General features: G+C 33.1%; 6 protein-coding genes across 14 annotated transcripts in view; 3 read left to right on the top strand and 3 right to left on the bottom strand.

Moving 5' to 3' along the window:
• Positions 1–27,369, top strand: part of LOC144854231 (small ribosomal subunit protein eS7-like) — a 170,900-nt gene that overhangs the window by 25,189 nt on the left and 118,342 nt on the right. For 2 of the 5 annotated variants that reach the window (XM_078712158.1, XM_078712157.1), the window contains exons 1-5: positions 18,078–18,107; positions 18,952–19,037; positions 19,491–19,703; positions 20,166–20,381; positions 20,691–20,801. In XM_078712158.1, coding sequence (XP_078568284.1) covers positions 18,957–19,037; positions 19,491–19,703; positions 20,166–20,381; positions 20,691–20,768 — 588 coding nt within the window. In that variant the 5' untranslated portion in view covers positions 18,078–18,107; positions 18,952–18,956 and the 3' untranslated portion in view covers positions 20,769–20,801. Of the gene's footprint in view, positions 1–18,053; positions 18,108–18,951; positions 19,038–19,490; positions 19,704–20,165; positions 20,382–20,690; positions 20,841–27,369 lie in introns of those variants that run through there. The other 3 variants (XM_078712156.1, XM_078712155.1, XM_078712159.1) reach the window with 3 other exon arrangements.
• Positions 98–6,581, top strand: LOC144854093 (uncharacterized). Of its 3 annotated transcripts, none has more exons than XM_078711978.1 (12): positions 98–231; positions 600–790; positions 1,203–1,290; positions 1,426–1,509; positions 2,260–2,453; positions 2,674–2,773; positions 3,008–3,091; positions 3,423–3,674; positions 3,825–4,091; positions 4,453–4,527; positions 5,315–5,414; positions 5,708–6,581. In XM_078711978.1, the coding sequence occupies exons 1-12, from the start codon at positions 159–161 to the stop codon at positions 5,874–5,876; spliced, it is 1,677 nt and encodes a 558-aa protein (XP_078568104.1). In that variant the 5' UTR covers positions 98–158; the 3' UTR covers positions 5,877–6,581. The 3 variants fall into 3 exon arrangements, with proteins under 3 accessions (XP_078568104.1, XP_078568103.1, XP_078568105.1); XM_078711977.1 differs by having other exon boundaries at positions 4,450–4,527; positions 5,708–6,580; XM_078711979.1 differs by having other exon boundaries at positions 4,450–4,527; positions 5,315–5,425; positions 5,708–5,832.
• On the bottom strand, positions 7,899–9,453 carry LOC144854593 (uncharacterized). The gene is made up of 4 exons (XM_078712531.1): positions 9,317–9,453; positions 8,802–9,016; positions 8,225–8,400; positions 7,899–8,024 (listed from the first exon to the last, which is right to left on the bottom strand). Exons 1-4 carry the CDS (start codon positions 9,451–9,453, stop codon positions 7,899–7,901), a joined length of 654 nt encoding a protein of 217 aa, XP_078568657.1.
• Positions 9,955–12,223, top strand: LOC144854237 (elongin-C). 2 transcript variants are annotated; one of them, XM_078712168.1, is made up of 4 exons: positions 9,955–10,024; positions 10,816–11,055; positions 11,426–11,474; positions 11,631–12,223. In XM_078712168.1, exons 2-4 carry the CDS (start codon positions 10,896–10,898, stop codon positions 11,770–11,772), a joined length of 351 nt encoding a protein of 116 aa, XP_078568294.1. In that variant the 5' UTR covers positions 9,955–10,024; positions 10,816–10,895; the 3' UTR covers positions 11,773–12,223. The 2 variants fall into 2 exon arrangements, with proteins under 2 accessions (XP_078568294.1, XP_078568295.1); XM_078712169.1 differs by having other exon boundaries at positions 9,961–10,024; positions 10,819–11,055.
• On the bottom strand, positions 14,477–17,874 carry LOC144854226 (ribonuclease H1-like). The gene is made up of 7 exons (XM_078712145.1): positions 17,708–17,874; positions 17,221–17,387; positions 16,957–17,037; positions 16,303–16,454; positions 15,833–15,917; positions 15,343–15,467; positions 14,477–14,909 (listed from the first exon to the last, which is right to left on the bottom strand). The coding sequence occupies exons 1-7, from the start codon at positions 17,815–17,817 to the stop codon at positions 14,826–14,828; spliced, it is 804 nt and encodes a 267-aa protein (XP_078568271.1). The 5' UTR covers positions 17,818–17,874; the 3' UTR covers positions 14,477–14,825.
• LOC144854212 (NAD(P)H oxidoreductase RTN4IP1, mitochondrial-like) lies at positions 21,376–26,615 on the bottom strand. 2 transcript variants are annotated; one of them, XM_078712130.1, is made up of 9 exons: positions 26,513–26,615; positions 26,211–26,308; positions 25,260–25,579; positions 24,880–24,987; positions 24,383–24,573; positions 23,817–24,002; positions 23,006–23,186; positions 22,595–22,684; positions 21,376–22,342 (listed from the first exon to the last, which is right to left on the bottom strand). In XM_078712130.1, the coding sequence occupies exons 2-9, from the start codon at positions 26,299–26,301 to the stop codon at positions 22,238–22,240; spliced, it is 1,272 nt and encodes a 423-aa protein (XP_078568256.1). In that variant the 5' UTR covers positions 26,302–26,308; positions 26,513–26,615; the 3' UTR covers positions 21,376–22,237. The 2 variants fall into 2 exon arrangements, with proteins under 2 accessions (XP_078568256.1, XP_078568257.1); XM_078712131.1 differs by having other exon boundaries at positions 21,377–22,342; positions 26,211–26,301; positions 26,513–26,555.

Genomic DNA, 27,369 nt, shown 5'->3' with positions numbered 1-27,369 from the left:
TCTGAAAGTGTAATTTGATTGGCCATGGCAAAAAAGATTACCGGTCCCACAGATTATAAATAGAAACATTGAGAGAAGAGAAACTATTTTACAGGTGTAGAAGACGTTGGACTTTATTAAATCATTTATTTGAAATATATTAAAGAAAAGAAGCAACCATGTGGAATTGTTACTGCTTATTGGGTTTCTTCATTGGATTGGCATTACATGGAAATATGGTTTATTCATATGGTAGGTCATGGAGAATACAATTACCCGTTTATTATAGTATAGTATTTAGAAGTATAGTAGTATATTACTTTTAGTACAGGCCTGGTATTTATATAGTATAGTATTTAAACAAAAACGAAATAAACTTTTTTTTTGTGAATTCTAGAATCAATATAACATTATACAGTAACTTATAGTATAATTTCAGTACTTTATTGAGTTTAAGTTGTGATTGGTACCAGCTCTATCTATAATAAAACGAACATATCTTAATCTTCTATAATAGAACATTTTTTTATTTGACTAGATCGCTTCTGTCATGGCCTAGCCTTTAATAATATGTAGCCTTTAAATATTTTATTCATATTTGTTTTTTTTCTTTCTGTAAGAATGTGAAATGGGCTGGACATTATTTGATGAAAGCTGTTACAAAGCCTACACACCAGAAGATGTGTGTGATGACTATGAGGCACATATTGTGTCAATCTCTAGTCCAAATGAAAATGAATTCGTTAGAAATACACCGACATACTACAATGAAACAACGGGGATGGACAGTCGTCGTATTGGATTGACTATTGTAAGTTTACTTACTTAGGCCTCTTATTTTGTTTCAATTTCAATAATGACAATGGTAAGTGAATTCTAAAAAAATGACCAGACTGGGCATATTATTGATCCTATTGTTTAGAATCTTACAGTTTACTACTCCTGATTAGTAATTTTCTGTTATTTTAGTTTGTGTTGTGTGTTGGACTTTCTTCCTTTTTCACTACTTTAGCTAGAACAATGTTTAAAAAAGCAATACAAACTCAAGTTTTGTCACCTAAAGTCTTAATGTTTAAAATACATTATTTTACCATAGGCATTTATGATAATTAAACTGATAATAACAAGATATTAAGAAAATATTAATATAAAGAAATATTTTTGTAGTCCAAATTATTATTTTTTCAGTATAAACTAACCATTATCTTTAAAATGTTTATTAGGATGTTAAAAATGAATTGCGATATTCATGGAAAAATGGCGAAATAAAGCAATTTACAAACTGGGCCACAAATCAGCCTGATCACGACGGTAAGACAACATTGAAATGCATTTTAATATTAATTTAATTTTCCAGTGGGTACAACTTATTGTTGCTTAGAATTTGGTGAAAACAATTTTCTAAAATTCAAAATGACTTAAATTAAATGCCTTTATTCTTTCTAGAATACGTTCATATGAACATTCAGACGGGCTTATGGCAAACCAATTTTTACAACGGACGACTGCCAATCTGCGAGAAGCCACGAGGTAAGTGACGATGAGGAGAAGTACACATTTAGGATAACGATACCTTATTGAAAGCTATTTTAGAGATCATATAAAATTACTGCAGCAATTGTTTTTTCTGCAATATTATATGAATTGTTTGTTTCAATGTAGACGTTTCTGATTAATACCAAAACACCTGAAATATTGGTTAAAGAGTACACAAAATATAGTTACTGCAATAACTGCAGTAATTGATGATCCCTTAATGAAATGATGGTTGGAACTTATGACAATGATTGTAGCGTTAGTTGATAAAGATGTTAAAGATGGTGATGGTTATAATTATTATAGTAATAATTTTTAGAAAGATGAGAATGTCGATGGTAATCTACGTTAATCTCCAAAGTACTTTGACTTAAATCATGGCATAAAGGTGTGGAATCGGAAGTTCCAAACGTCAGATTTCTAACCTTGTAGGCTACAGGTGCGGCGAGGATATAATGAGATTAACAATGTGTCAAATTATGACAGTACAAGGACGTGTGTCTATATTTTTATAATTTCATATTTTTTTTATAATGTATTGTCTTTCAATCTTTTGCTTACATTTGTTTTAAAGCAAGAGATTTCCAATGGTCCATTTTGTTGTGACGTATAAGTCATGATGTGATGATGATAAATGATGATGATGATGAAAATGATGATAGGTGATGAGGTGATAATAGTAATGATGATGATGTATTGTCAGCACAAAATGATTATAAATAAAATGAAAGTTGTCTTGTACAGGTCGTCGCAATGAATGTCCTATTGGCTGGGAACAACTTGACGATTCATGTTATAAAGCACCAAATTCTGCCGAAATATGCTCCTCTGTGGGTTCACATCTAATAACAATACACAGTCAACGTGAAAATGATTTTGCTAACATTCTTGGCGATACGTCAAACAGGGGAGCCTCTTACCGAATTGGCTTGACAGTTGTAAGTTGTCATTTTAAGATTTGAATTAGTGTAAGATTAGTAGATTAGATTATTGTAACTATACTGTGTATGTGAATGAACAAAGAATGTACTGAAATCAGAGAGATCTAACAGATGAAAATTGTCAGTTGATGACAATGGAAGTGTTCGTACTTATTTCTATATTTTAAAGCCATTGAACAGTTCATTACCGATCATCAAACGTTTTATTTTTTTTCAGGAAAAAAACAATTCTGAACCATTTTCCTGGCAAGATGGATTTAAAGTTACATATACAAATTGGGGAACCGATAAACTGAGAAGACAGAAAATGACGAAAGGTTGATACACAATTATTATTAATGTGATAATTTTGATACCATTTAGTTACCGTACTGGTAATACTGCAATCGATAAAAAACAGTCAATCTTTTAACTCATGAAATGCTTTCTTCATTTAACTCATACACATTCATTGTATACTATACACATAATTAAATAAATAAACAATAAGTATAGAGTAAATTAAAACAAATAAATGATTATGATTATCTTACCAATGTTTATTATTCCAGTTGTATATATGACAACCGGTTCAGGGCAAGGAATGTGGAATATAAAACGTGATTACTTCAACCCTATTTGCGAGAAAAAAGCACGTAAGGTTTTTTGGTCTTCCATGTAAATCATTTTATTAATGAACGATTATTCGTGTCACAAATCTGTATTAATATAACATACAAACTATGTGTTTAATAAGCAATTAATGTCTAGGCCTAATATATTTTAAGGTAATCTAACTTTGATTTACTTCTTCGTGATATAATAAAAACAGGAACATTGCAATTGGAAGCAAACGTGACATCAAATTTAGTTAAGAAGAAGCAAATAAAAACTACTGTACCAATTGTAGTGTATAGCTATAAAACATGTAAAACTGAATTCTGAACACTTGTATAAAATATTAATATGACATTTTGTTGTCTGTAGTCGCTGATAAACCACCTGTACTTAGATGCCCTACAACTGTTATGACTTACGAGACAGAAACTGCTGACGGATTGACTGCCATGGTCAACTATGATTTGCCCGAAGTTAAAGATAACTCACATAAGAACTTGGTTGCAGAGTGTTCTCCAGCCCCTGGTAGTCATTTTAGACTAGGGGAGACAACTGTGCATTGTAGTGCCACTGACGCGTATGGACACAGGGGTGATTGTACTTTTATGGCAAATGTAGTAGGTAAGGTTCTTTTTTATTATTTTATTTCATAATATAAAATGACTAATAAGAAAAGATTGTAAATGCTATAAACATCATTGACATAGTTTATTCATTAAAAAAATATATATATAATTGTACTTTATTTGAGAATTTCAATCCAATTTCTAGCTGCCATGGGTAAATTTGAGAACGTTACAACAGATCCTCCTAAAATCTCGTGCCCAACTGATCGCATGCGCATCTTGACCAATAGTGCAGAAGGAGCGCAGGTATTCTACTACCCAGCAACTTACGTGTATGCCGAGAGAGAGCAGTTAGCTCCATGTAGCCCGGCGTCTGGTAGTCATTTTGAAGTCGGGATAACTACTGTCTCTTGCCAAGCAATGGATTTGCTAGGCAGAAGCGATAAATGTTCTTTCGAAATCAGTGTAGAGGGTAAGGATTTTTTAAAATAAATATATATATATATATATTGTATTGTATATAAGTTTTATCGAGCAACATTGCTGTTTTTTGATTTTGTAATAAACCAATGAATACGGTGTGTAATTGATTAATAATTATCGTTATATTATTTACCGTACACAGATGTTTCCTAAATCTCACACCATGGAGTAGATTTTCTTTCTTTAAACAATTTACGTTTTTCCTTGAAATGGAGAAACACATTTGTATATTTGGCATTGGTATCCTTTATTTTGCCGTTGATTATTGTAACTATACATTGCAACGAAAAGCGTTAGCGTCGAATGTACAGTTAACTACCAATGTGTGTTGTTGTTGTTATTATTAGAAGAGGAAGAAGAAGTTGTGAAATGTGATCCAGATAGCATCACTGCTCAGGCGTCAAGTAATACAGTAGAATCATCAGGTATTATTGGTTAAAGGTGTGATACTGATGATGATGATGATGATGATGATGATGACGATGATGATGATGATGGTGACTATGATGTTGATGATGATGACGATGATGATGATGGCGATGAAGATGGCGATGAAGATGGCGATGATGACGATAATGATGACGATAATGATGATGATGATGATGATGATGTTGATGAAGATGGCGATGATGACGATAATGATGACGATAATGTTGATGATGTTGATGATGATGATAATGATGACGACGACGATGATGATGATGATGACGATGATGATGATGATGACGATGATGATGATGACGATGATGACGATGATAATGATGATGATGACGATAATGATGATGAAGATGACGCGATATATATTTTAGATGATGGTGACAAGAATCAACGTTGATTATAAAATAAATAACAATAATTCATCACCAAAGTCAATTAAGTGGTATCACAGAAAAAGAGATGTTTAAACATTATTAATGGTGTTTGCGGAAGTGTCCGACACAAAGTTGTGAGAAATGTGTGCAGTGTTTAAGAAGAGCAGAAACTCAATTCGGATTCTATACAAAACGTACAGTATGTAATCCCACAGCGGAACGAATCCGAGCTCGATGTGAGCATTTTTAAGGAGTGTGATTGTGAATACGATCAAATTATCTTGACACAGATATTAATGCTGACAATGATTATAACAATGATGATTGATAATATGAACAATGTTTATAATGACGGTGCATGACAATGACTATTGTGTCAAATTGTGTTTATTCTACTTAGGTACATACATAATCCCAGTGGTTGCCGTCGTAATTTGTGTGCTTGTCATTATCGTGGTCATCATCGTAGCTGTTAAGGTTGTCAAGCGAAAACTTTCCAGGTAAATAAAAGGTATTTAACGTATTTAATAACTGACATATTGTCTGCTATATTTATTTTCTGTAGGCTGGGATAAGGCTTTGTAATGAAAAGTAACAGTCGCGGTAACCGAGTGGTTAGGACACTCGACTATCATCGATCTGGCCTTTAAAAAAGGAAAATTTAAGACGCGTTTAAACGTGGTCTGTGTAACTGGATATTACATTGCTTAGTCTACAGATGATGGGCAATTTAAAAGATCATTTATAGGTTAAATTGCACTTATATTATTTTATTACACATGTCTATTTTTAGTTACAACCCATCGAATGTAACAATGGCAACTGGTAACCTGTATAATGATACATCCATCGACCCTGTGGGACCAGTCACTGCTTTTGACGATGTCAAAGCTGACCAACACATGAATCAAGATATAGAAGCACCACCGCCTGAAAATCCTACAAGTTCATTCAGCGCCTAAGTACATTAGTATAATAAGTCGTCTCTAAAATAGTTGAACGAACAGTTTTACTGATATAGTTTGTAAATGTGGTATCATTTTTTTTTTGACAGACCCAAACCCAGAATTTACAAAATAGTTTTAACAGGTTTATCGTCTAATGAGTTGTGGTACTGAATATAAAAAATTAATTAGTTTTATTATTAATTCTAATGTTTGGTATTTGTTATGATAAAGTAAATAGTGTAATAAATAAGTTAAAGTAAAATAAAATTATTAGTTTCACATCCGAGATTTAAATTGTTTTATATTATTACCAATACATTGACATTCCATTCATTAACTATATAGGCCTATGTATGTATTTTATATATAATTATGTTTATATTACGATTTTGTATCAAGTAAAATGACATTATTAATATTTTATAGCCAGTGGTGAAACGTATAGTTTTGATAATTAATTTGGATTTGATATACTTTAATTTAGTATTTACCATACACGAGTTGCCCCATTAATTACCCGTTCTTGGTCTCCACTCATGATTATCTTTATTTGTTGTGTGGTAAATTCACTCATTCTTAAAATTCTATGGATGTCTTTAAATCGTATTCTTTATCTCCGAATTTGAGATGAGCAAAACATATGACCAATTTATAACTTGTAATTAGTCTGACGTTTCTTAGTTTGTTTTTCATACAATTGTTTTATGTTAACATACATTTTTAATAAATATTATTATCTAAACATAAATGTAGTGTAGTTTTTCAATAATGTAAACAACTTTGTGTTTGTTTTTTTATGTTACACAAATCATAAACCAAGTTTATAGAGCCAAAAAATATGGAATCATCATAAAAACATACTTCAAAATGTACCGGTAAAGACATCACTGTACAATGAAATGGTTTGAACTCTCATAAGAAAAACTTGCGGACCAATTCAGGCTCGGTTATTTACCCGGATAAGTTATAAGTTTCATATGCACTACCTAAACATGTTGTGACAGCAACCTCGCTAAACAGTTTTAAAAATAGTCTGGACAAATTCTGGCGGAATCAACCAGTAATATACGATCACAAGTTAAGGATTCAAAATACCAGGATTGGACCAATCGGATCTGGATATAGAGGACTTTAGTCCTTCGTACAGTATATCACCTAAGTAAACCTAAGTAAGTATAGTATTTATATTGCAACTTACCCGGTTAAATAGCTAAGCCTAAATGTGCAAACAACCATATTTGTTATTTGCACATTTTAGTGCAACATGTTTGTACAAATGTGGTTGTTTGCACATTTGAGGGTGCCATGTTTGCACAAATGTGGTTGTTTGCACATTTGAGGCAAATGTGGTTGTTTGCACAATGTGACTATTTTCACATACGGCTCAACACTGGTGATCTCTTGCGCTAGTCAAACGCTTGCGACTTCGGGACATTTAGAATATTTAAACTTAAACGACACGACGGTCTATATACACAATCTAAGATCTCAATTTTCAAAAGGCTTTACAATAATACTTTCTTGCAATAAAGCGTGCACGTGCCAAATTATGTTGTAATGTATTGATGTGAATAAGAAGTAAGACACATTTTATTAAACATGTCAGTGATGACTATATAGTCTGATGCTGGCTCTTCATCTTTCTTCTCAGCAGAAGTGGAATTTTTTGCATAAAATCATCCCAGCAACAAACAGGGCAATTAATGGCAACAATCTACAGAATAAACAATAATACTTACATTTTAGTTACAATACTTTCAATTATCGATCACAAACAATTCATGACTGAATGTGTAGTGTGTAAAGTAACACGAAATTCGACTGTATACCAGGTTAAGCTCTGTCTACACTATCAAACTTTATGTGACAAAATGTGATTTACCCAAATATGGTAGTGATATGCTTCCTTAAATATGGTTGTGATATGACATCATCATGTCCATATATGGGCACATCAAGTTTGATAGTGTAGACTTTATAGGATAAAAATCATATATAGGATAGTGGTTTGTTTATTCACGATTTAAGATGAAGTACTCACATTATAAGCACTAAAGTTGTAGTACTTAGCTTCTTTTCAGGAGGAGGTATTATATGGTTGGTTGTTGGTTCAACGGTAGGCAAATTGTCACATGCTCCAGCATAGCCGAATGAAATGGTATACTGAAACAAAATACACAACGAGACTAAGAAAACAACCTGTGTGCACTTATGTTCTGTCTTTATTTCATTTACTTCCTTTAGTTCCTGTTAAGTTTTCTTTTGTACCATTTTTGTGGTAGATGATGATAAATTTGGTTTAAGATATAGATTCACCATGTCCTTATAGTTATACAATTCAGTACAATAACAATTAGGCCTACCGTTATTCCATCCGAATATTTTGAATAAATTATCCCTCGATATGCTGACTCTGGAATCTTGTTACCATTTAAACTTTCTTTGTAGTCCCACGTGATCGACGTATTGCAGTTGAATGTAAGATATGACGAAATGTTACCAATCCCATTAGCAATTATAAATGCACCTGAGCCTGGAACTATTAAACAGAGCACAGTTAGTACGTATATGCATTATTTACATACGCAACGCAAGTCTTTTTTGACAAATTAATTTGCTCAAACAAATTTACAACATTAAATTCGTTAAAATTCAAACATCTGTAGCAGAAAAACTCATACATCCATCTACCCATCTTCCTACACTGTTTGAGTATGTCTCACATGGTTGAATTGAATTGTGATCAGTTGATCAGTGTACTAGTACACTCGGGGGTAACCCCATCTCGTCTCGAAAGATGTACTAGGTTCTTTAAAGTGCACATGAGATAGATGTGTACACTGGACCTACGGTTTATAGTCCTTATACGTCATAATAACTCTTGTATTATGCCCCTCCATCTGCTGCATCATCGCAAATTAGTAAAAATATCACACTTACCAATATGATTGATGTCCGCACGATATGTTCCAAGACCAACTTTGTACTGATCATCGTAATCAGATGTAAAGGCTGCCGTACAGTTATAGCAATCGAACGGACTTCTTGGTAGTGGATTACAAACGGCAAAGCTAAATCGACAACTGTCTATGGTTTTATTGACTGGTAACGAGCACGCCTCTGTATCATTGATGTCCAAATACCAGAATGGAGATCTATAGTATTAAATTATTGCGTTACTTCATCCTTCATAAAGGAATGCTATTCAGTGACGGATGAATGATCCATGATTTTGAAATAGGGTTGGGGCAGTGCCTAAAATTGATGTGCTGAACCTAACAATGTCCTGTTTTTTTGCATTGTTGCAGAGAGGTCCATACTTTAACCACTCGGCCTCTAAGGTACCAATAATTTCTACCATCAGTAAGGCCTAGGCATGTCCGATTTATTGGTCAATACCATTGTACTACCACTCTCAGTCTATATATCTCACTATTCCCTCATACGACACTTACTTGGTTAGATTCGCAACATCAAGCCCGAAGGTCTCACATGGATATACATTATTTTGCGCGCTAGTTTCTAACGCGCTATTGAAAAATATAAGAATTTCCAATAACAGTAATCCAGGATTTATCTGTATAGCCGCCATTAGTGTTTGTTGTGTACCTTGATCTGTGACTTTATTTATCAAACGTTTATCAGTATACTTATTAGACCTAGGGACTCTTCCCTGTTGGGCCTTAGGTCGAAATGTTTCCTGTATCACTGGAAATAAAAATACAATTTAAAATATTAAAAGCGAGATTTTCAGCACGTCCACTTATGAGTGTTTATTTTCCGTGACGACATAGCCTATTATTATATTATTTCTATTTAATTTTTTTAAGTACGAAAGCTTGTAGTAGGCTTATTCGTGATGATCGTATGATAATTATTAATATTACTGTATTTATAAACATACTGACTAAACATGGGCCTAAAATTTATTATTTAATTGTTTATGGAGAAAACTGTCTGCATTGACATGCTGGGAACACTAGAGATGTTTTTTTTGGCAACTGGTATGTGTTGGTGGTAACCGGCAATAACGATAGAGGGCGACATACATATTTTTTTGCGCGTTTCGTGGTTTCTTATTCATAATTCACACACCACCACCACACGAACAAAACGTTCGTAGTGAATATCACATCGTGATTCAACAAAATTATAAAGAAGTGGTAAGTATTTTTAAATAAAATAGATTTTTTTATGAAATTGTGAATATTTAATATATAGATTATCGGTGATATAGCAGTGTCTGTATATTCTCCTTTTCTGAGATTATTTAATTAAATAAAAGTATCATAATGCTAGGCCTAGCTAGGCTAGGCCGACCACAAAATACATCTCAAAAATAATTAATGCCGAGAGTTCTCCTCCTGGCTGGACCTGGCCAGACATGGCCACACAACAAGCCTGTTGGTTGAGGTAATCCTTATCGGCGCGCGTACATACTGTAGACTACTTTGGTTATAGATTCTCCCAGTTGCTAACCATTTATATCTATGATTAAGGGTTAATCTAGAAACAAGATTTCCAAACAGGTACTCTCTCTGTATGTAGTTTGTACAGTAATTTTGATAGCTGCTTTCATTATTATAAATATTATGTAATTAAATAAATGTGTGTCATGTGCGGAGGTTGTCACTTGTGTGTTCAATTTTGTCGGTTTTGATAAGCCTAAAAATTATAAAACTTTTTTATTTAAGTATGAGATGTAGGGGTTATTATATATATTTCTAAATAATCAACTAAAAATAGGAACCTCTCTATAACCTCTCTTCTATGCGTAAACAAAATCAGGGGTCCTTACTTAAAATTCTGTATAATTTTAGGCCTACCATACACATACTACTAATTATGTACTAAACTAAAGTAATATATAAGTAGAACTATAATACTAAGAAACATAGATGATTTTGAATTTTTAAATTCAACTTGATGATTCAACTGTTTTTATTTTGTACAGTAGGAACTGGATATTTAGCCTCTTGAAGTTCTGTGTATCCCGTAAATTTGAAGCCAATTGGCATCGCACATATCCTTGCCATGGCGGATAAAGATGGTGATGACTCGAAGGAGTATGGCGGATGTGAGGGCCCAGATGCAATGTACGTTAAACTTGTGTCTTCTGATGGGCAAGAGTTTATTGTAAAAAGAGATCACGCTTTGACATCAGGCACCATCAAGGCTATGCTGAGTGGACCAGGTTAGTAAAATCCTTTTTAAAAATGTGTCTCTTACTTATTGAATAATACTTTTGAGTTTCTTCAATGTTACAAAATACAACATAGGAAAAATAGAGATCTGCACAAAATCAGGCCTTGATTACAAGAACAAATGTATTTCAAATCAAGAGTCCAAAGAATGAAGAAAATAATACATTCATTAACAAATTCTAACAATGTAAATAGTGAAATATACAGTTGTAAAATCATCAGCTTTGTTGGATATGTGCTACCCTCATAACACATGGTTCAATAAAAATAAAAAAGAAATAACAAAAATACAGTATATAAAAAGTCAAATTACAATTTATCTTTCACCTTACATTTGCAGTATTGTGTTTAAAATTACAGGTCAATTTGCTGAAAACGAAACCAATGAAGTAAATTTCAGGGAAATCCCGTAAGTAGCTCTAAAGACAAGAGGGACATGTTTCTTGAGATATGAAAAAGGGGAAAAATGTGTTTTACAGCCAACCGTTATTCTGGAGACACTCCCTATTAAGAGGACACTTTATTGGGTCCCAAAATGTTAATGTATCTTTCTGCTTGTTTTCAGGTCGCATGTTCTTTGTAAAGTGTGTATGTATTTTACATACAAAGTGAGGTATACCAACAGCTCCACAGAAATCCCAGAGTTCCCAATTGCACCAGAGATCGCTCTTGAGTTACTGATGGCTGCCAACTTTCTCGACTGCTAGGCCCAACTGCTTCAATGAATGTATATTATTTAAGTCAATTTGTTAACTTTGTTTTCTCTTTTCGACGATTGATCATTTGTTCCCAATAATGTGTAAAGTGTATTGATTTTGATTTAATTCAAGAGGGGGCTGTTGTGATACCTTTTGGTATAATAGAGGGGGCTATACTAATCTCTTTCTTTTCTCTTGTGAGTGTTTTCGGGCATTGAATCTGTTATGTAAAAAAATACTCTTTTGATATAGTAGAAGATTTTGCCATTGATTTTTCTCCGCAATAATAATAATATACAACCTACATTAAACTTTAGTGTTACTGTTATAAGAAATGTGATGTAAAAGCATTAATGTCATTGTATGTCAAGGGTAAGCACTCTGAAATGTAAGCTTGGAACATTAACAATTTATGTGATCTTTATTACTTATATTCAGTGTAGAAAAATGATAACTTAAGCACAAAAGAAAACAATTTATATATGTTTTTTAGAATAGTTATTGAATGGTGGTGACTGACAAAGGCATGTGAACAGTAGTAGTAGTAGTAGTAGTATTTCTGTATTGGTAAACCATTGCTCATCTTACAGACTTACTGTAGTCAATTAGAAAATTAATCTTTTTCTTCATGCCAATGGATAACAAAATAGTGCTTTTTTTATTTCTAGTTTTGTTTAAAAACTAAAATAACCTCTTAATTTTCTTCTTTGAAACTGCCGTTTTTAAAGCTATTCTATCAAACAGCTTATTAAAGTGTGTAAATATGAGATATTAATATGTGTTTATAATACTCTTTGTATTGCTTTTTTCACAAATGACAATATTTAGGCAACGACGACTATCCTGTATTTTTGCTGTTGTATTAAATTTACATATTTTTTATAGTGTACTTGTCCATGTGAAACGTAAACTTATAATACCACATTTTTTTAAAACAACTTGAACATGAATCCATTTAATGAAGTTTCTTGTAAAATTCAAAACTGTGCTAGCCTGAAATACCAACAAAATGTTAAATTTATGGATTGTTTATTTGTTTCAGTTTTTGAAGTTTATTATGTCTTCATTCATTTTTATAATAGTGAAATGGTAGAAAAGTCCAAGGGTATTTATTTTGATTAATAATTTCTTGTATAATTAACAGTCTTAATTTAATATCAGAAATTAGTATTTGGTAATGTTCAATAGTTTGGTTTTTTATCAGTAGCACTAATTTCCGTTGCAGTTACATACCAAAACATACTGTGTCAACTACTGTATTGTAATATATGTTATATTCCTAGAAATATACCTTAAATATAATTATATTTGTTAAAATATACCCAACGTGATATACAGTACATCAATTTGATATTTAAAGATATTGTATTTGCAGTATACTAAATATACAGCCAAATTTAACCTATTGCAAATCGTGTACATTTATATACAGTGTTAACAAGGCAAGATTAACTGAACTTTTCATATTGGAGATAAATTTGAAGAAGTACGTCTTTACACTACAGTAGTAGTGAATATTTTTTAGGTTGCAATTAAATGGAACAAAACTATTACATTTGTTTTTGACATTATATTTACAATGAATATCAAATTAATGAAAATCACTAATTAACTTTGACTTAACATTTGATAATAAAATACCAATAAATTGTTGACAAAATTATTACGGCGATAGTTGAAATAATATCAATCTGTATACTAATTGTTATGTAGTACTGGTTATTAGTGAGTTTTTTTATGTTCAATGATTGCAAATAAAAAAAAAAGAATTATATTTCAGAAATAAGTGTTTCTACAATTTTTATAAATCTAATGTCCAGAATCGATGTTCTGACAACTATTAAAACTGTTGTAACTTGTGATGTACACAGATCCAGGATAATTTATACAGTGGAGCGCTTTTTAAAACATACTCAATGGGTTTATTTTAGCTGTCAAAAAGGGGAGAATGTGCCCCTGGATTTGCCTCTGGTATATAGAATGTTTCAATTCGAGATTGAGATCAAGCATATCACAACTATCTGAAGATGCAATTGCACGACTAAAGGGTCTTTCACACCTGTTCCGGTCCGGTGCCGGAAAATCCAATCGAACGTCAATGTTTCGTTTTCACGCAGCTATGTGCATATCGATTGGCGCGTAGTCACGTGGAGCGTTGTGAAACATTGATTTTTGATTCGCCGGAACGGAACCGTGCCGGAACAGGTGTGGAAGACCCTTAAGGCAGTGTTCACACACACTGGAATTAACTCTTTTCTATTCAAACTTAGGCTTGGTTCCCACTTACATACATAACACAAGGATGCAAGTGCATCGTAAGTTTTATTTTTACCAATTACGACAGGATGGATTATCAACTCACTTGCGTTGTGTCCGAGTGAGAACAACCAAGCTGTAAACTGATCCAAATCATGTCTGCGATACATCCACTTGCGTGAACAGTAAACACTCTTTAACTGCGATATAACTAAGAATGATGTACAATACCTCTAATATAACTAAAAATTTTCAGAGGTACTTCTTATCAAACTTTTTATTCTGAATAGACATAGGTTTAGCTCCCCAAACTCCTCTTATATAATTGAGCAGTTGGAGTAGGTCACTTCGAGGTGTTTGCGAGTGTCCAGTCGGATGTGAATAACAGTAAAACTCAATGTATAGGAACAGTTGGAGGTGTTTGTGAGTGACCAGTAACTAAAAATACACAAATGAATGCAAAATACACTGTACTTTATTTGACATCATTTAACAAAACTATTTTTTTTTGTCTCATCAAATCTGCATGCTTAATTTAATCTTACTTTGAAATATCAATTTGATTTCTTCTTTATATAGCAGATACCTCTGCCAAATGGGGTTTGTATCAACATCTCAAAAATGTCTTCTTTCATGAGATTTTCCATTAGTTTTCATTCTGGATCCACTTATTAAACTGCTTCTCAAATATAAATTTGAAAGATAAGAAAAAATGTATTTTTTAACAAAAAATAATTTCTCATAAACTACGTTTCTAATTCGCACAGAAATATACGAGGTAAGTCGAAAAGTTTGTTTTTTTTCTGTTATTTTTGCTTTTTTGCTCCAATATTTGCTAATCTGTCAGCTTCCTCATTTCCATGAATACCTTTGTGACCAGGAACATATTTCTGAAAGCAGAACAAAAAAGAATATCATATTTGACCAAACAATATGAACATCTAATTAATAACTGGCCATTGGTATGGTAAGAGCAGGGAATCGTTTATTATTCAAATGCACATGTTTTAACATTACAGGCAACCAATATTCAAGGGACACCCCTAATAACACTGTGCTGGTTTTCAGAGTTGTCCACTTAAAGGGGTTCAAATACATGTTTAAACACTATCTAACCCCTATTCAGCAGAAACCCCTATTGAGGGGACACATTGTTTTTGTATCACCTTTATACTATAGGGTTTATCTACTTATTATTAATACAACAGAGATTTCATGAAATATAATCTGTACACAAACAGTATTGATTCGAGCTACATTTTTATAGCCAAATACTCATTCAAACATTGAACATGAAAATTGTAATAAAACCAATAAACATACCCATTTCACAGTTATATCCATCCTAGCCTCATCAAGTTCCTGAATTAAATCTTTGTTAAGAACATTGCCATTTTTACTCGTTTTCCAACCATTTTCTTTCCATCTATCAATCCATTCTGTAGCACCTGATAGCAAAAGATATGCAGACAATTCTAATGCACCCATTACAAATTATTAAAGGTGTGGTGAACAAATTAACCAGAAAGTTATTTTTAAAATAAAAGAATGTAAACATTTGTTAAATTTTTTCCTGACAGAAATTCAATTATGCCGATTACTAAGACCAATATAACTTACATTTAATTGTGTATATAGCACCTGATAGCAAAAGATATGCAGACAATTCTAATGCACCCATTACAAATTATTAAAGGTGTGGTGAACAAATTAACCAGAAAGTTATTTTTAAAATAAAAGAATGTAAACATTTGTTAAATTTGTTCCTGACAGAAATTCAATTTTGCCGATTACTAAGACCAATATAACTTACATTTAATTGTGTATATACTGTCTGTTTTTAATTCTATATACTCTAAATCGTTCTTCTTTGCTACTTCAATCGCACGAAGAGCAGCCTGCAAATAGAAAAGATTGCTGTATTTAAATAATAAATGTATATATACATTCTCTACAATTCAGAGCTCTGACTAAAATAGTGAATTTCTGAAGGGATGGTGCCTGTTATGGTAGTCATAGGGAGCTATGTGATGACCTAGTTAATTTATTGTGTACATGCGGAGACATTCCATGCTATGACCAACTACACAGTAGGTTGTAGGTGGTCACAAATTGTAAGTATAAGTATTTCTAGGGAAAACCAGACTGCATTAAATAGGTTATTTTTGACTGTATGATTTACTGGCATTCTGAAATGTTACATCAATTTGAAATCTGTTTTGAAATCTGTTCTGAAATCTGAATGTGAAATTATCCTGTGAACAAACACATGCCGTGACATACTGTTAACTCAGCTCTTTGGTTTGTCTGATTTCCGTACAGTTTCTCACTAACATTCCAAGGATGATCTGGACCCCAGTACACTCCAACTCCAGCCCGTGCTCCTGCCCTTCCATTTTTTGTACAACTTCCATCAGTATATACGACGGTTGGTTCTAAGTACATGCAAAAATGGAAGCAGCTAATAAGTAACGTTATTTTCAATGTGCTGTCGAAAAGTAAACAGATTAAATATAAAATTTCCCTTTGATAAATTTCCCCCAGATAAAAGGATACTTGCTAAAATTTAAAGATGTGGTGAAATGGTGTGATGACATGTGCCAACAGAGACATCCAAGTTATTATCTGGTTTTCTTATAAAGCCACTTCAATAGAAAGAAGCTTTCAGATGACTGACGGCCTAACTTGGTTGTGTCAATATATTGTATGTATGCAGGGAAGTGCAGGATGTGGTTCCTCGCTCCCGCCTCAACAATTAGGATGGTCTCTAGGTCCAGGTTACGTCCAATGACACATTGACTGCCCTGAACCAGCTTGTTGTCAGTCAGTAATAGTTAGAATTTTTGGTTTTCATGGATTCTTGTATTGTGTGAGTTGACTGTACTGTACTTGGGTTTTACTACATATTTGAGAGTAGACAAACTAATTAAAACATACTTTCCACAGATTCGAGTGGCGAATCACTGCCACCATAACTGTGTTGTACTTTACTTTTCTTATACGTCGAGGCATCACTTTCTGAAATAAATGAAAAGTAAGCGTCATTCTCTTACTGCTAGGATTGACCTACAGGAGTTAACACTGGTAGGGTTGGGAGGGATTTAAGTTTTTCAGTACTGGTATGTCAACAATTAATTTTGGTAAAAAAGAAAAACCTTTGGGCTTTATATTATACTGATTTTTATTTTTAAAGAAAGGTACCTAAAAGTACTGTTGATCGTTTTGTCGATTGTCTATATGTTTGTCTTGACCATGAAGTCTGTGGTGGTTTTGGTACCGATCCAATAAAATTATTCGCCTCATCTTCAGTTGAAAACTTTTTAAACTGAGCGCCTTGGAATTGGTGTACTTGTTTTTGACATTCATCCCTAGAAAATGTAAATTAAAATATAAAAACATTATTTATTAGGTATTGATTAACAGTAAATACAGCATTTTTTTTAAAGGAAATTAATTGGGTAAATATCATTAAACCAGGAGGTGTAGGTCTACCTCCCTGATTAAACACACTTGATAACATTTTATTTCTTAAAACCCTACCGGGCTGAAACGATCGACATACAGTTTCAGTCCTGCCTGCCATCGTGCAGGCTGCAGCAGCAGTGTAGGTAGGCCCTAGTAGTGAAGTGTGTGTACTGCTGGTGGTGCCGCCTGTACTGTAGGCCTAGAGCTTAGCCTGCCTACCTACCATGTTTTGAAAATACCAATCTTTCGCCCCTTTCGCACTGCATAAAACGGCATTTGTCTAATTATTGCAAACGAAAATGAGAAGAGCAATCGTTTATGTATCAATTTCATTCAAAATCACATCTTTATTTTGAACTACTTTTTTGACCAAACCATTCAACCATAACAATTGACCTTTTTTTGCCATTATTCCAACATTGTTATGAATTTTATGTATACTTTAAATAATAAAATATCATGAAATAATTTATGTTAATATAATTGTGTATAACAAGTTTTATAGAACATCATTCTGTGGTAAATTATTTATTTTAAAGGCTTTTTTTATTTTTCAGTAAAAATAAATTGTATTCTGCAAATGAAAGGTCGACCTCTTTGGCCTAATAATTGTGTATGTTGTGGTAATATTTTTTTTATTGTAACTAAAGTTACCTTTTATTCAACATATTTATCAATTTATTGTAAAATAAAACTTGTATCATGTTTTCATATGTATATTTCTTCTATTTTAATACCTTTTACGTTTCGATGGTTTGAATAAAACATGTAATTTTAGAGATAATCATGCTTGGTATTTCTGTACGTTTCACTGGTGGCAGACGTAGCCTACTGTGTAAACCAGGCCCTATTATGTCAGTGAGGAGATTATAGGCATGCTTTAAATAAAAACTAAAGGGCCTAGTTACTATAATTAAAATATAATAAATAAAGCGATTCAATTTAAGTGTTAAAACTTTATTTACGTCTAGGCTAGGCCTAGCCTAACATTTGTCAATTTAACAATTCTTCCTGGGCTGGACTGTGTGGGGGAATTCCTGTGGGGTGGGCGTCTGTCTGGGGTCTGCAGAGAGGTAGCTAGGCCTCTATATTATTACTGTAGTACTAGTAGTAATTGTGAAGGCTTTTTAAGTACAGTCGAATTCACGCAAGTTGAAAAATCAGGGAAAGTCGAATTTTTATGGAAGTCCCAATTCTTTCCTAATCCTATAATATAAGTATACTTTACAACTTTTTATACCAGTCCCATTAGATTTGACTTAAGTAGGCGGAGTCGAATGCTGTAGTAGCATGGTAAAGGGAATCCCTGATAAGAAGGTAAAGAGGTTTTGTTACTGAGGCTTTAGCTGAAGTTAGGCTAGATAGCCTGTATATATTCTTTGGTTATACACCTCATAATTATGTTTAATACAATGTGAGTATGTATGTATCAGTATTATTAATAGTGATGAAATGTTTAAATTGCAGACAAAATGGCCGTGTTCAATCCAGGGGTGAAGATTATGAAGCCAGAAGGCGAAACAGCCGATGATTTTGAACTTTCCATTTCCCAGGTTTGTTATATATTACCTTGTGTTTCATTTACTTGTATTGGTAACATTTCTTGTTTTTTTCTTGATTCTTCTTTTTTTTGGAAATTCTAAATTATGTATATTTACTTGAAAGCTTGTTTCCCACTAGGACGCAGTTCAAGTAATTACGACAATCATAACATATAATTTGTTTATAATTCTATTCACATATTTAATAGCAATTTCGTTAAATCTCTTTAATTTATTGGTTAAACGCTTTTTTGTTTTCATTATATTTGTATATTGTATGTAAATCAACCAACCAAATTTCATTTGTACCTAGTTATAAAAAGGACAATAAATACTATCATATTGATCTGTCATGATGGGTCAAATTACTTGCATTGCGCTAACGGACTTTGTGCCCTGTGTGAAAAACCTTAAAACCTATAAATAATAAACTATGATAAATATTTTCAACATTTCTCATTGTAGGCTCTGCTTGAGCTTGAAATGAACTCTGATTTAAAAAGTCAGTTGAGAGAGCTGTTTATATCTGGAGCAAAGGAGGTAGATGTTGGCCCTAAAAAAGCCATTATTATCTTTGTGCCAGTACCACAGCTGAGATCATTCCAGAAGGTACAAACACGTCTTGTGCGTGAGCTGGAAAAGAAGTTCAGTGGCAAACATGTGGTCTTTATTGCCCAGGTGAGTCTCATGGTCATTCATTTTTATTGTTTTAATCTAGAATCATCACCCAAGACTAGCTAAGCCATTCAAAAGGCAGCGCTCCAATTTTGAATGCAGAGTAGGACAGTTATAGACGACACTCTCTACATGTTGATTTTTTAATGCAGTCAACCTCCTATTTACAAAAAGTTTAATGTTCAATAGAATCATTCAAATAATGAATAGCATGTGATGTTTAATTCAATTAATGGTTAAGTTAACATGTCATATCCCTGAGAAATCAATTCCTTATGATGGTCCATAAGTATTTTGAAATTGAAGTATATTATGTTATGAATTCACAAATGTGCCAATACCTTCCATTTAAATATGTGATTTGGTTGCTACATTTTCAAAATGACTCTTTACCCACCCATTAATGCTACTATTAAGTGATTGTATTTAAACAAATTGTTTTTCCTTGTTTTTATGGCAATGTAGCGAAGGATCCTTCCTAAACCAACAAGAAAATCAAGAAACAAAGGAAAGCAGAAGCGTCCACGAAGCAGAACTCTGACGGCCGTTCACGAAAGCATTTTGGAAGATTTAGTGTTCCCTTCTGAGATTGTCGGCAAGAGGATTAGAATAAAGCAGGACTGTTCTCGGATTGTAAAAGTTCATTTAGACAAGGCCCAACAAACAACTGTTGAACATAAGGTGAGTTTTATTTTTTTTAAAGTAGGTTATTCAAGGCCGTAGCGAGCAGTTAAAAACAGACAAGGCAAAGATGCTTTAAATATAATTAATAATATAAAATATGACGATCTGTGCTAGGGAAATGGGGTGGGTGGTGAAAATTGAAAGTCTGCCTCGTGCTGGCTATGGCCCTGTTATCGTGCTTTCAACTTTTGGTGATTTTGTTTCAAAATAACAAATCAATAAAAAAATATTCCATGTTCTCCATTCTGGACATCTTTGTTAGGTGTGCTACTGATTACATTTCTTCTTTCGTGTTTTGTCTTTTAGCTTGATACCTACACAGCTGTCTACAAGAAACTAACTGGAAAAGAAGTACACTTCCAGTTCCCAGAGTTTGTTTTGTAAATGACAACAAACATCTCATATGTGCAGGTGTAGTAGGAAAAAAATGTCCTAATAAAAATTGTAAAATACCTAGTTTGTATGTTTATTTTTGATGGACTTGCAGTGTACTGACAATCAGATCGACTTGGTTATCTTGCTCACCTAAATCTAACCTAAAAACTCTAATTGGTTTGCGTCAACATTATTATTAGATTGATGTCTAGTAAAGACTGAAGTCTTTCTCATCCTGGTTATGTTGCAACCTGTCTGGTTGTCTCATTGAAAAGTTCATCCATTATAACCCAAACACATGACTGGCTTCAAACCTAAATAAGGCTTAAGGTGCGGTCTACAACCAAACACTCGTCTCTTGCAACTTCAAGACCAGCAACTCGTAACCCAAAAAAAAAAGAACTATTGCTGTTCACAAATACAGTAAATGATAGAGCCACATACATATTTTTTTTAAGTAATTGTGCTGCACATACATTCTTGGATCAAATTAGTCTTTTATTTCTCAATAATAGACATTTATACTTTAAAATGATGTACTGTTTGAAACAGAAGCATGTCTACAGGTAATTTCAACAGTTGCCTAATGTTTTAAAGATGTATTGTCCCTTTGACTAATTCCAAAAAAATTGAAAATAAAAGATTTCGAAAAAAAGTGGGTCATTTTGAAGTATCATAATAGTTATTAACTTTCACCAAAAATTAGTCGAAAAAAAAATCATTTAACTGAAATACAGACGTTTTTTTTTGTTCAAAAAATAACTTTGACTTCCAGTCAAAGTTTTGGATCAAAACATGTCCTATAATGGAACTCGCTTGTTTGGCTACTCTGTATGCATAATCATAAAACTTCCACGCGATCTGTGTGAAAGCACCTTCTCAACAGTGACGAGTTGTAAACAATCCAAATTAGAATATGCATAATGCATACTCATGGTTTTAAATCTTTGTTTACTTTAGCTCGCGACGATTTTCTAGACGAAATGTAATCAAACTAATTTACCTGTTAATTACGTAAACTTGTTGTTTTTGGCTCGAATTTTCGACTTAAAGTGAATAACTTTAATATTACTTTGATATGGCCAATTTAAATTTAGAATATTTTGACTTTACTTTTTTGTGTTCCAAGGGACAATACATCTTTAACTAGGTATATTAGACAAACTGTATTTGGTCTAAGCTACTGGCATTAGATAGGGAGAGAGATACTGCCGGTCGTCGTCTTCGCTCAAGGGTGCGTAACTAATAAAACGGCTATGTTGACTGTATATGATTTTACGCTCTAGCGAACACATGATAATCATCGTCACCCCCTAACCGTCGTGTTTCCCTAGTCCCTATTAATTCTTCCAGGTGGCTATTTTAATTTCTCCTGGAAATATTCACTTCCAGAAACTCTTTAAAACAACTTTTATATAGATATATAATCCAACTAAAATTAAGTTTGTGCTCAAACGAATTAAGCGGTAACCCTGCATTTAAAAAGTGATGATAGTTTTTCCTCTAGAATGTCCTGTTGATACGTGCTCGAATGCACTTTTAAAATCTTCAACGGAATACGATTTCTCAACAACTGGTTGAATCTGCAAAGTGTATTATAAGTTTATTAGTAAGTTAGTTAGTAAATCTAAAGCTCAGTCTACACTATCAAACTAGTTTGACAAAAAAGTGTGATGTGCACAAAATATGGTAGTGATATGATCATGTCTATATGGGCACATCACGTTTTTTTTGTCACATAAAGTTTGATAGTGTAGACAGAGCTTTAGATTTACTACTAACTTACACAGAATAATACATTATTTTAAAAGATAAACATAAAATAAACGTCAAACCTTTCCACTGTCGACGAGTTTGCGAATATACTTCAAAGCTCTTCCGTTTGCTGAAAAGAATCCCCACGAAAGTCTTTTTCCTAATAATCTCTGTGAAACACAACAGTATTTATGAATAGTGATATTTATAAGTTTTTACAATAATTTTATTTTCGTACGAACCGGCTTTCTAGAACTTTATATGCAAATATCTGAAAATCTTTTATTTTACATGGTTATTTTATAACCGTGATAATTGGTGCCTTGCATTTTTATTGAATATTGTTTAATTCTGCAAGTGATGGATTAATACTGCCAATTACGTACACGGAAAATCAATAAGGGGCGAAGATAGCTGTTTAGCTGTTTAGCAACACTCAACAATACAAAAGTTGAATATTTAACTATAATAGTTACCATCAAATTACGTACCCGTAATAAATTTAATTGTAAGTATTTCAAAAAGATTCTGATGCCGCCAAGTATGAGACCGTGTTTATCGGTAAGAAGCATTACAGGTGAAACCAGAGAAACAATTCGTCCAGAACGTTTACAAACGCTAAAGCATGAATCGTAGAATTTTGGACCCATGGTGTCTAAAATGAAATCAAATCTGTGGGCACAAACAGAAACAATTTAAAACAAATTTAGAGATTGATTATTATAAACAACGATTCTCAAACGTCACTCCTTAAAAGTACTCGTCAGCGCCTGACGTCATAATCCTCATTAATTGTGTTAGAGGCACGTCACACGGGTGCAGATCCTGGGGACATGATGGTATGTTTCCCTTTTTTCGGCTGCCAGGTGTAATTCAAAAACGGATCGGCGTCCTTTCCTTTCAATAGCCCAATATGCTTACTTGTTTACCAGAGGAGCGCGTAGGCTGGGGGTGGTGGTGCGGGGATTGCGTGAATAGAGTTAAAGCTATGCGAGCTACTGTGTTTGGGGTTCACAGAATTATAAGTCCTCCTTTTCCACCACACCATGAGGCGGTGGCCTAATATCTGATGTCATGTAAAAAAAAATTAGGAACAAATTTGGTAAAGAACGATGTTTAGACGTTGAAATAGTAATTGTAATTTTAGGGGATTATTGTATGTGCCTTATGAATTGTACAAATGTTAAAATTAGTAGACTTTTGTGGATGGCTCGCGCTTGTATTTTATAATTCAGTCGTAATTCATGATAAAATTGTTTAAACAATCGGTTCGTATTGATTCCCGCGCGCATGAATACTTACTTCTCTTCGTTTTTAAGAGCTTCAGAAAATTCTTGTTTCCTATAATCGATTACGTTGTCAGCACCGAGTTTTTCAACCAATGGTATTCCAGTTGTGCTGCAAGTAGTGGTGACGTAACATCCCCAAGCTTTGAAAAGTTGGATAGCAAACGTTCCTATTCCACCAGTTCCAGCCAATACCAATACTCTTAAAAGATAATTGATATTAAAATATTATTATGGCATTTAGTATCGATAATTTAGAATTATGACTCTTCTCTGTAACTTATGGTGGTATACTATTATATTGTAAAGAGCACAATTTGAATATATTAACAATATCGGAACTATAACTCGAGTTTACAGTGGCAGCCCAGAATGGTAGGAACATTGGGTTTATCAAAATAATGCACATTTCTGCAACAACACAGGGTGTGTACTTGCTTTGTTCTTGAACAGCGCAAATGAAAAAAGCATTAGTCAAAATGTAAATAAATACTAAAACAAGGGCATTTACACTTATATAGTATTTATTTCTGAAAAAATAAAAATTAATTTGATTATTTATATGTACATGTACGCCGTTACCTTTTCCCCTTTGCAGTTTTCTCTGATATGCAACCTTCTATTGCGCTCCATGTCGTCAAAAATACATACGGAATTGAGGCTGCTTGCTCAAATGTAAGCCCTTTGGGCTTAAGACTAATCTCATGTTCCTTTACAACAACCAACTCTGCTAAACATCCATAGGGTCTGGCCACTTCTATTGCTCCCCAAATCTGTAAAAATATGTAAAGTTAGTGTCCCGTCTAAACCACTGATCTAAAGAAAGGTTCTTCTCTTACGTAAGCGCAACATAGGTCATTTGACCAATAGCTTCTACCAATGGCTTCTACTGCGCTTGTCATTGGTCAACTAGCTTGTTCGTTGCGTTTCATTCTTGTGTTGCGCCCAACCAAATTTTTTTTATACCTCCATGGCCCAACCTTATTGACACGGTATAATGAATGGTTATTTCTTCGAGTTTCAATTATTTAGTATTCATTATTATACCTTATACTAATAAAAAATGATAGAAATCTAACCTCTTGTCCCGGTTTGAATATCTTAACCTTGTCTCCAACTGCCTCTACAATTCCTGCACAATCTCTACCAAGAGTAATGGGGAATTCCTTTCCATCTCCAGCAGGGTACTGATAAAAAAAAATACTAATAATGATTACATTTTATTTAAGTTTTCAAAATGCGTTGCACAAAAACTAAACTACTATATACAGTAATTGCTATCGACCAATCATTCAACAAAGACTATATCTTAATGTGAAAAGTATATTAAAGCCCACTTGAATTGCTTGTCAGGTAACCATTTAAATGTATTTAAATGTACGGTACATACATTCAACAAAAATTATGTAAAAAAAAACAAAACTATGGGTACATAAATTAAGATAAATGTTAGACGTACATTCATTCCTCGTCTTATTTTGTTGAATACTCGGCTTCCATATCCTTCACTTATTCTAATATCGATGGGATTGATTGACGATGCTTTTACACGGATCAAAAGTTCATAATCTTGAAGATTTTCAGGCCGAGGATTATTACTTGTTAATCTGATTACGTCATCGCCATATTCATCAATAGTAATTGCTTTCATTCCATCCATACATGTGCTTCTTGGTTTTCTTCTCATATTGTCCTGTACTTTTCTCTGTTTATTGGATTGCGTGAAGAATGACACAGTGGCAGTGATGACGAAGAAAATAGACACAAATCTCCTAGTTACTAAAAAAGAAAAGAATACAGAATACTTAAGAAGTTGCTGTCGATTAACAGGAAAGATCAACAGGATTCGTTTAGGCACAGAGGGCCGGTACGACGATAGAGAGCAACGAACGTGAATTTAGAGTACAGAAGATAATCGAAGTATTTTTAAAAAGATTGATGCATAGACTGAGCAAAAACAGAGTGAGAAGTCACCAGACAAAGCTAAATGTACCACCGTTTTACAAAACATCGATAGCAAGGAGGGATGTACAGTGACTCGATATAATGCTCTGTCTACACTATCAAACTTTATGTGACAAAATATGATGAACATGGCATAGTGAAATATCGGCTACCATATTTGGGCATATCACTACCATATTTAGGCAAATTACACTTTTTAGGTCAAACTAGTTTGATAGTGTAGACAGAGCCTTAGAAAATACACAGAGGGCACCGAGTAGGCCTAGATTGGAAGCAATTGCCCGTGATTGATATAGAAATGTATATAACTACATATAATATATATGCTCTTTAAATAAACCTTAAAACAATATATATAAACAAACTCACATAATGTTCTATAGGCCTACTTGTGTTTTTTAAGGGCGGTTGGTTCTATGCTATGTTGATGACCAGTGTTACTTACTTGGTATATCACTCACAAAGTATTCAAAATCATCAGGAATAACCACAAGTGATAGAATCGCTAAACCGGCAAACAAAATTGAAATCCACATCTTGAATCTAAATCAAAGATAACGTTTAAATGTATTAGGCCTAGGCTTAGTAGAGCAAACTACAAATAAGAAATAAGGAACTTAGTCTTTTATTAGGTCTATGTATAATATTATATCAAGTCATATCTTGTGACCTGGCGTATATTATTTTGTATATCCAAAGAAAAAGAAGATCCTCATCTTCGGAAGGTTCCTTTAATTGTAGCCTTACCTGATTTATTTCCCTTGGTCTTCAGTGAGATACTTTCGTTCTTTCTCCTTGCAATTCTCTATGCTTTTTTCATTGAAGTAGATACTTACTGAGAATAGGTTTAATGTATACTGTCTGACCCTGTGTTGAACGTGATTACTTATCTACTTAAAGTATATAGTAATTCATTGATAGGTTAATCAAAGAACTTTGGACTCACAATCTCAGAATCAAGAGATTAAATTATCGGTAAATTATCAAACTGCACTCCGACGGAGTACTACAGTACTTTGATGATCGATTGTACAAATACACAGTATTATATGCCTACCTATTATAGCCTAGGTTCGTGCGTTTGTTTTACACACAATGCTTTGAAATTCAAATTAGTTCCAAACATATGTTGTTCATGCTTTAAATGCGCATTCTTTATTGTAATCTTGATTTACAGACCCTTTATATATTACTGAAATATGATCCCTTTTAAATAACATTTTTCCGTAGTCGTAAGGCATGACCATTTATAAGGTTTAAGTTTACAATTAAAATGGAACCGCGAGACAAGGTTATCATCATTAATTATCTCTATAATACAAGTAAATGATTGCAACAGAAATAAGAATAGATTTATTTAGGCCCTTTTAATCAACACTATGCCAAGAGGATAGCAGTACAGTACATTTTCAATAATTATTTTAGTAATTCGAGATCAATGTCTTTTACTAAAAAAAAAAATCGTCACCGTCTTCGAATCGTAGTAGGCATATCCTATAGACAAAATATCGAATTATTAAAGGGCAAAAATATCATATTGATATACATCATTTTGAATTGTTGGGGCAAGTAAAAGACGTCTTAATTTAGTTTGGTTATTTATT

Source organism: Antedon bifida, chromosome 10 (genome assembly GCF_963402885.1).
Source record: "Antedon bifida chromosome 10, ecAntBifi1.1, whole genome shotgun sequence".
NCBI classification, from domain to species: domain Eukaryota; kingdom Metazoa; phylum Echinodermata; class Crinoidea; order Comatulida; family Antedonidae; genus Antedon; species Antedon bifida.
This window is presented reverse-complemented; position numbering and strand designations above follow the sequence as displayed.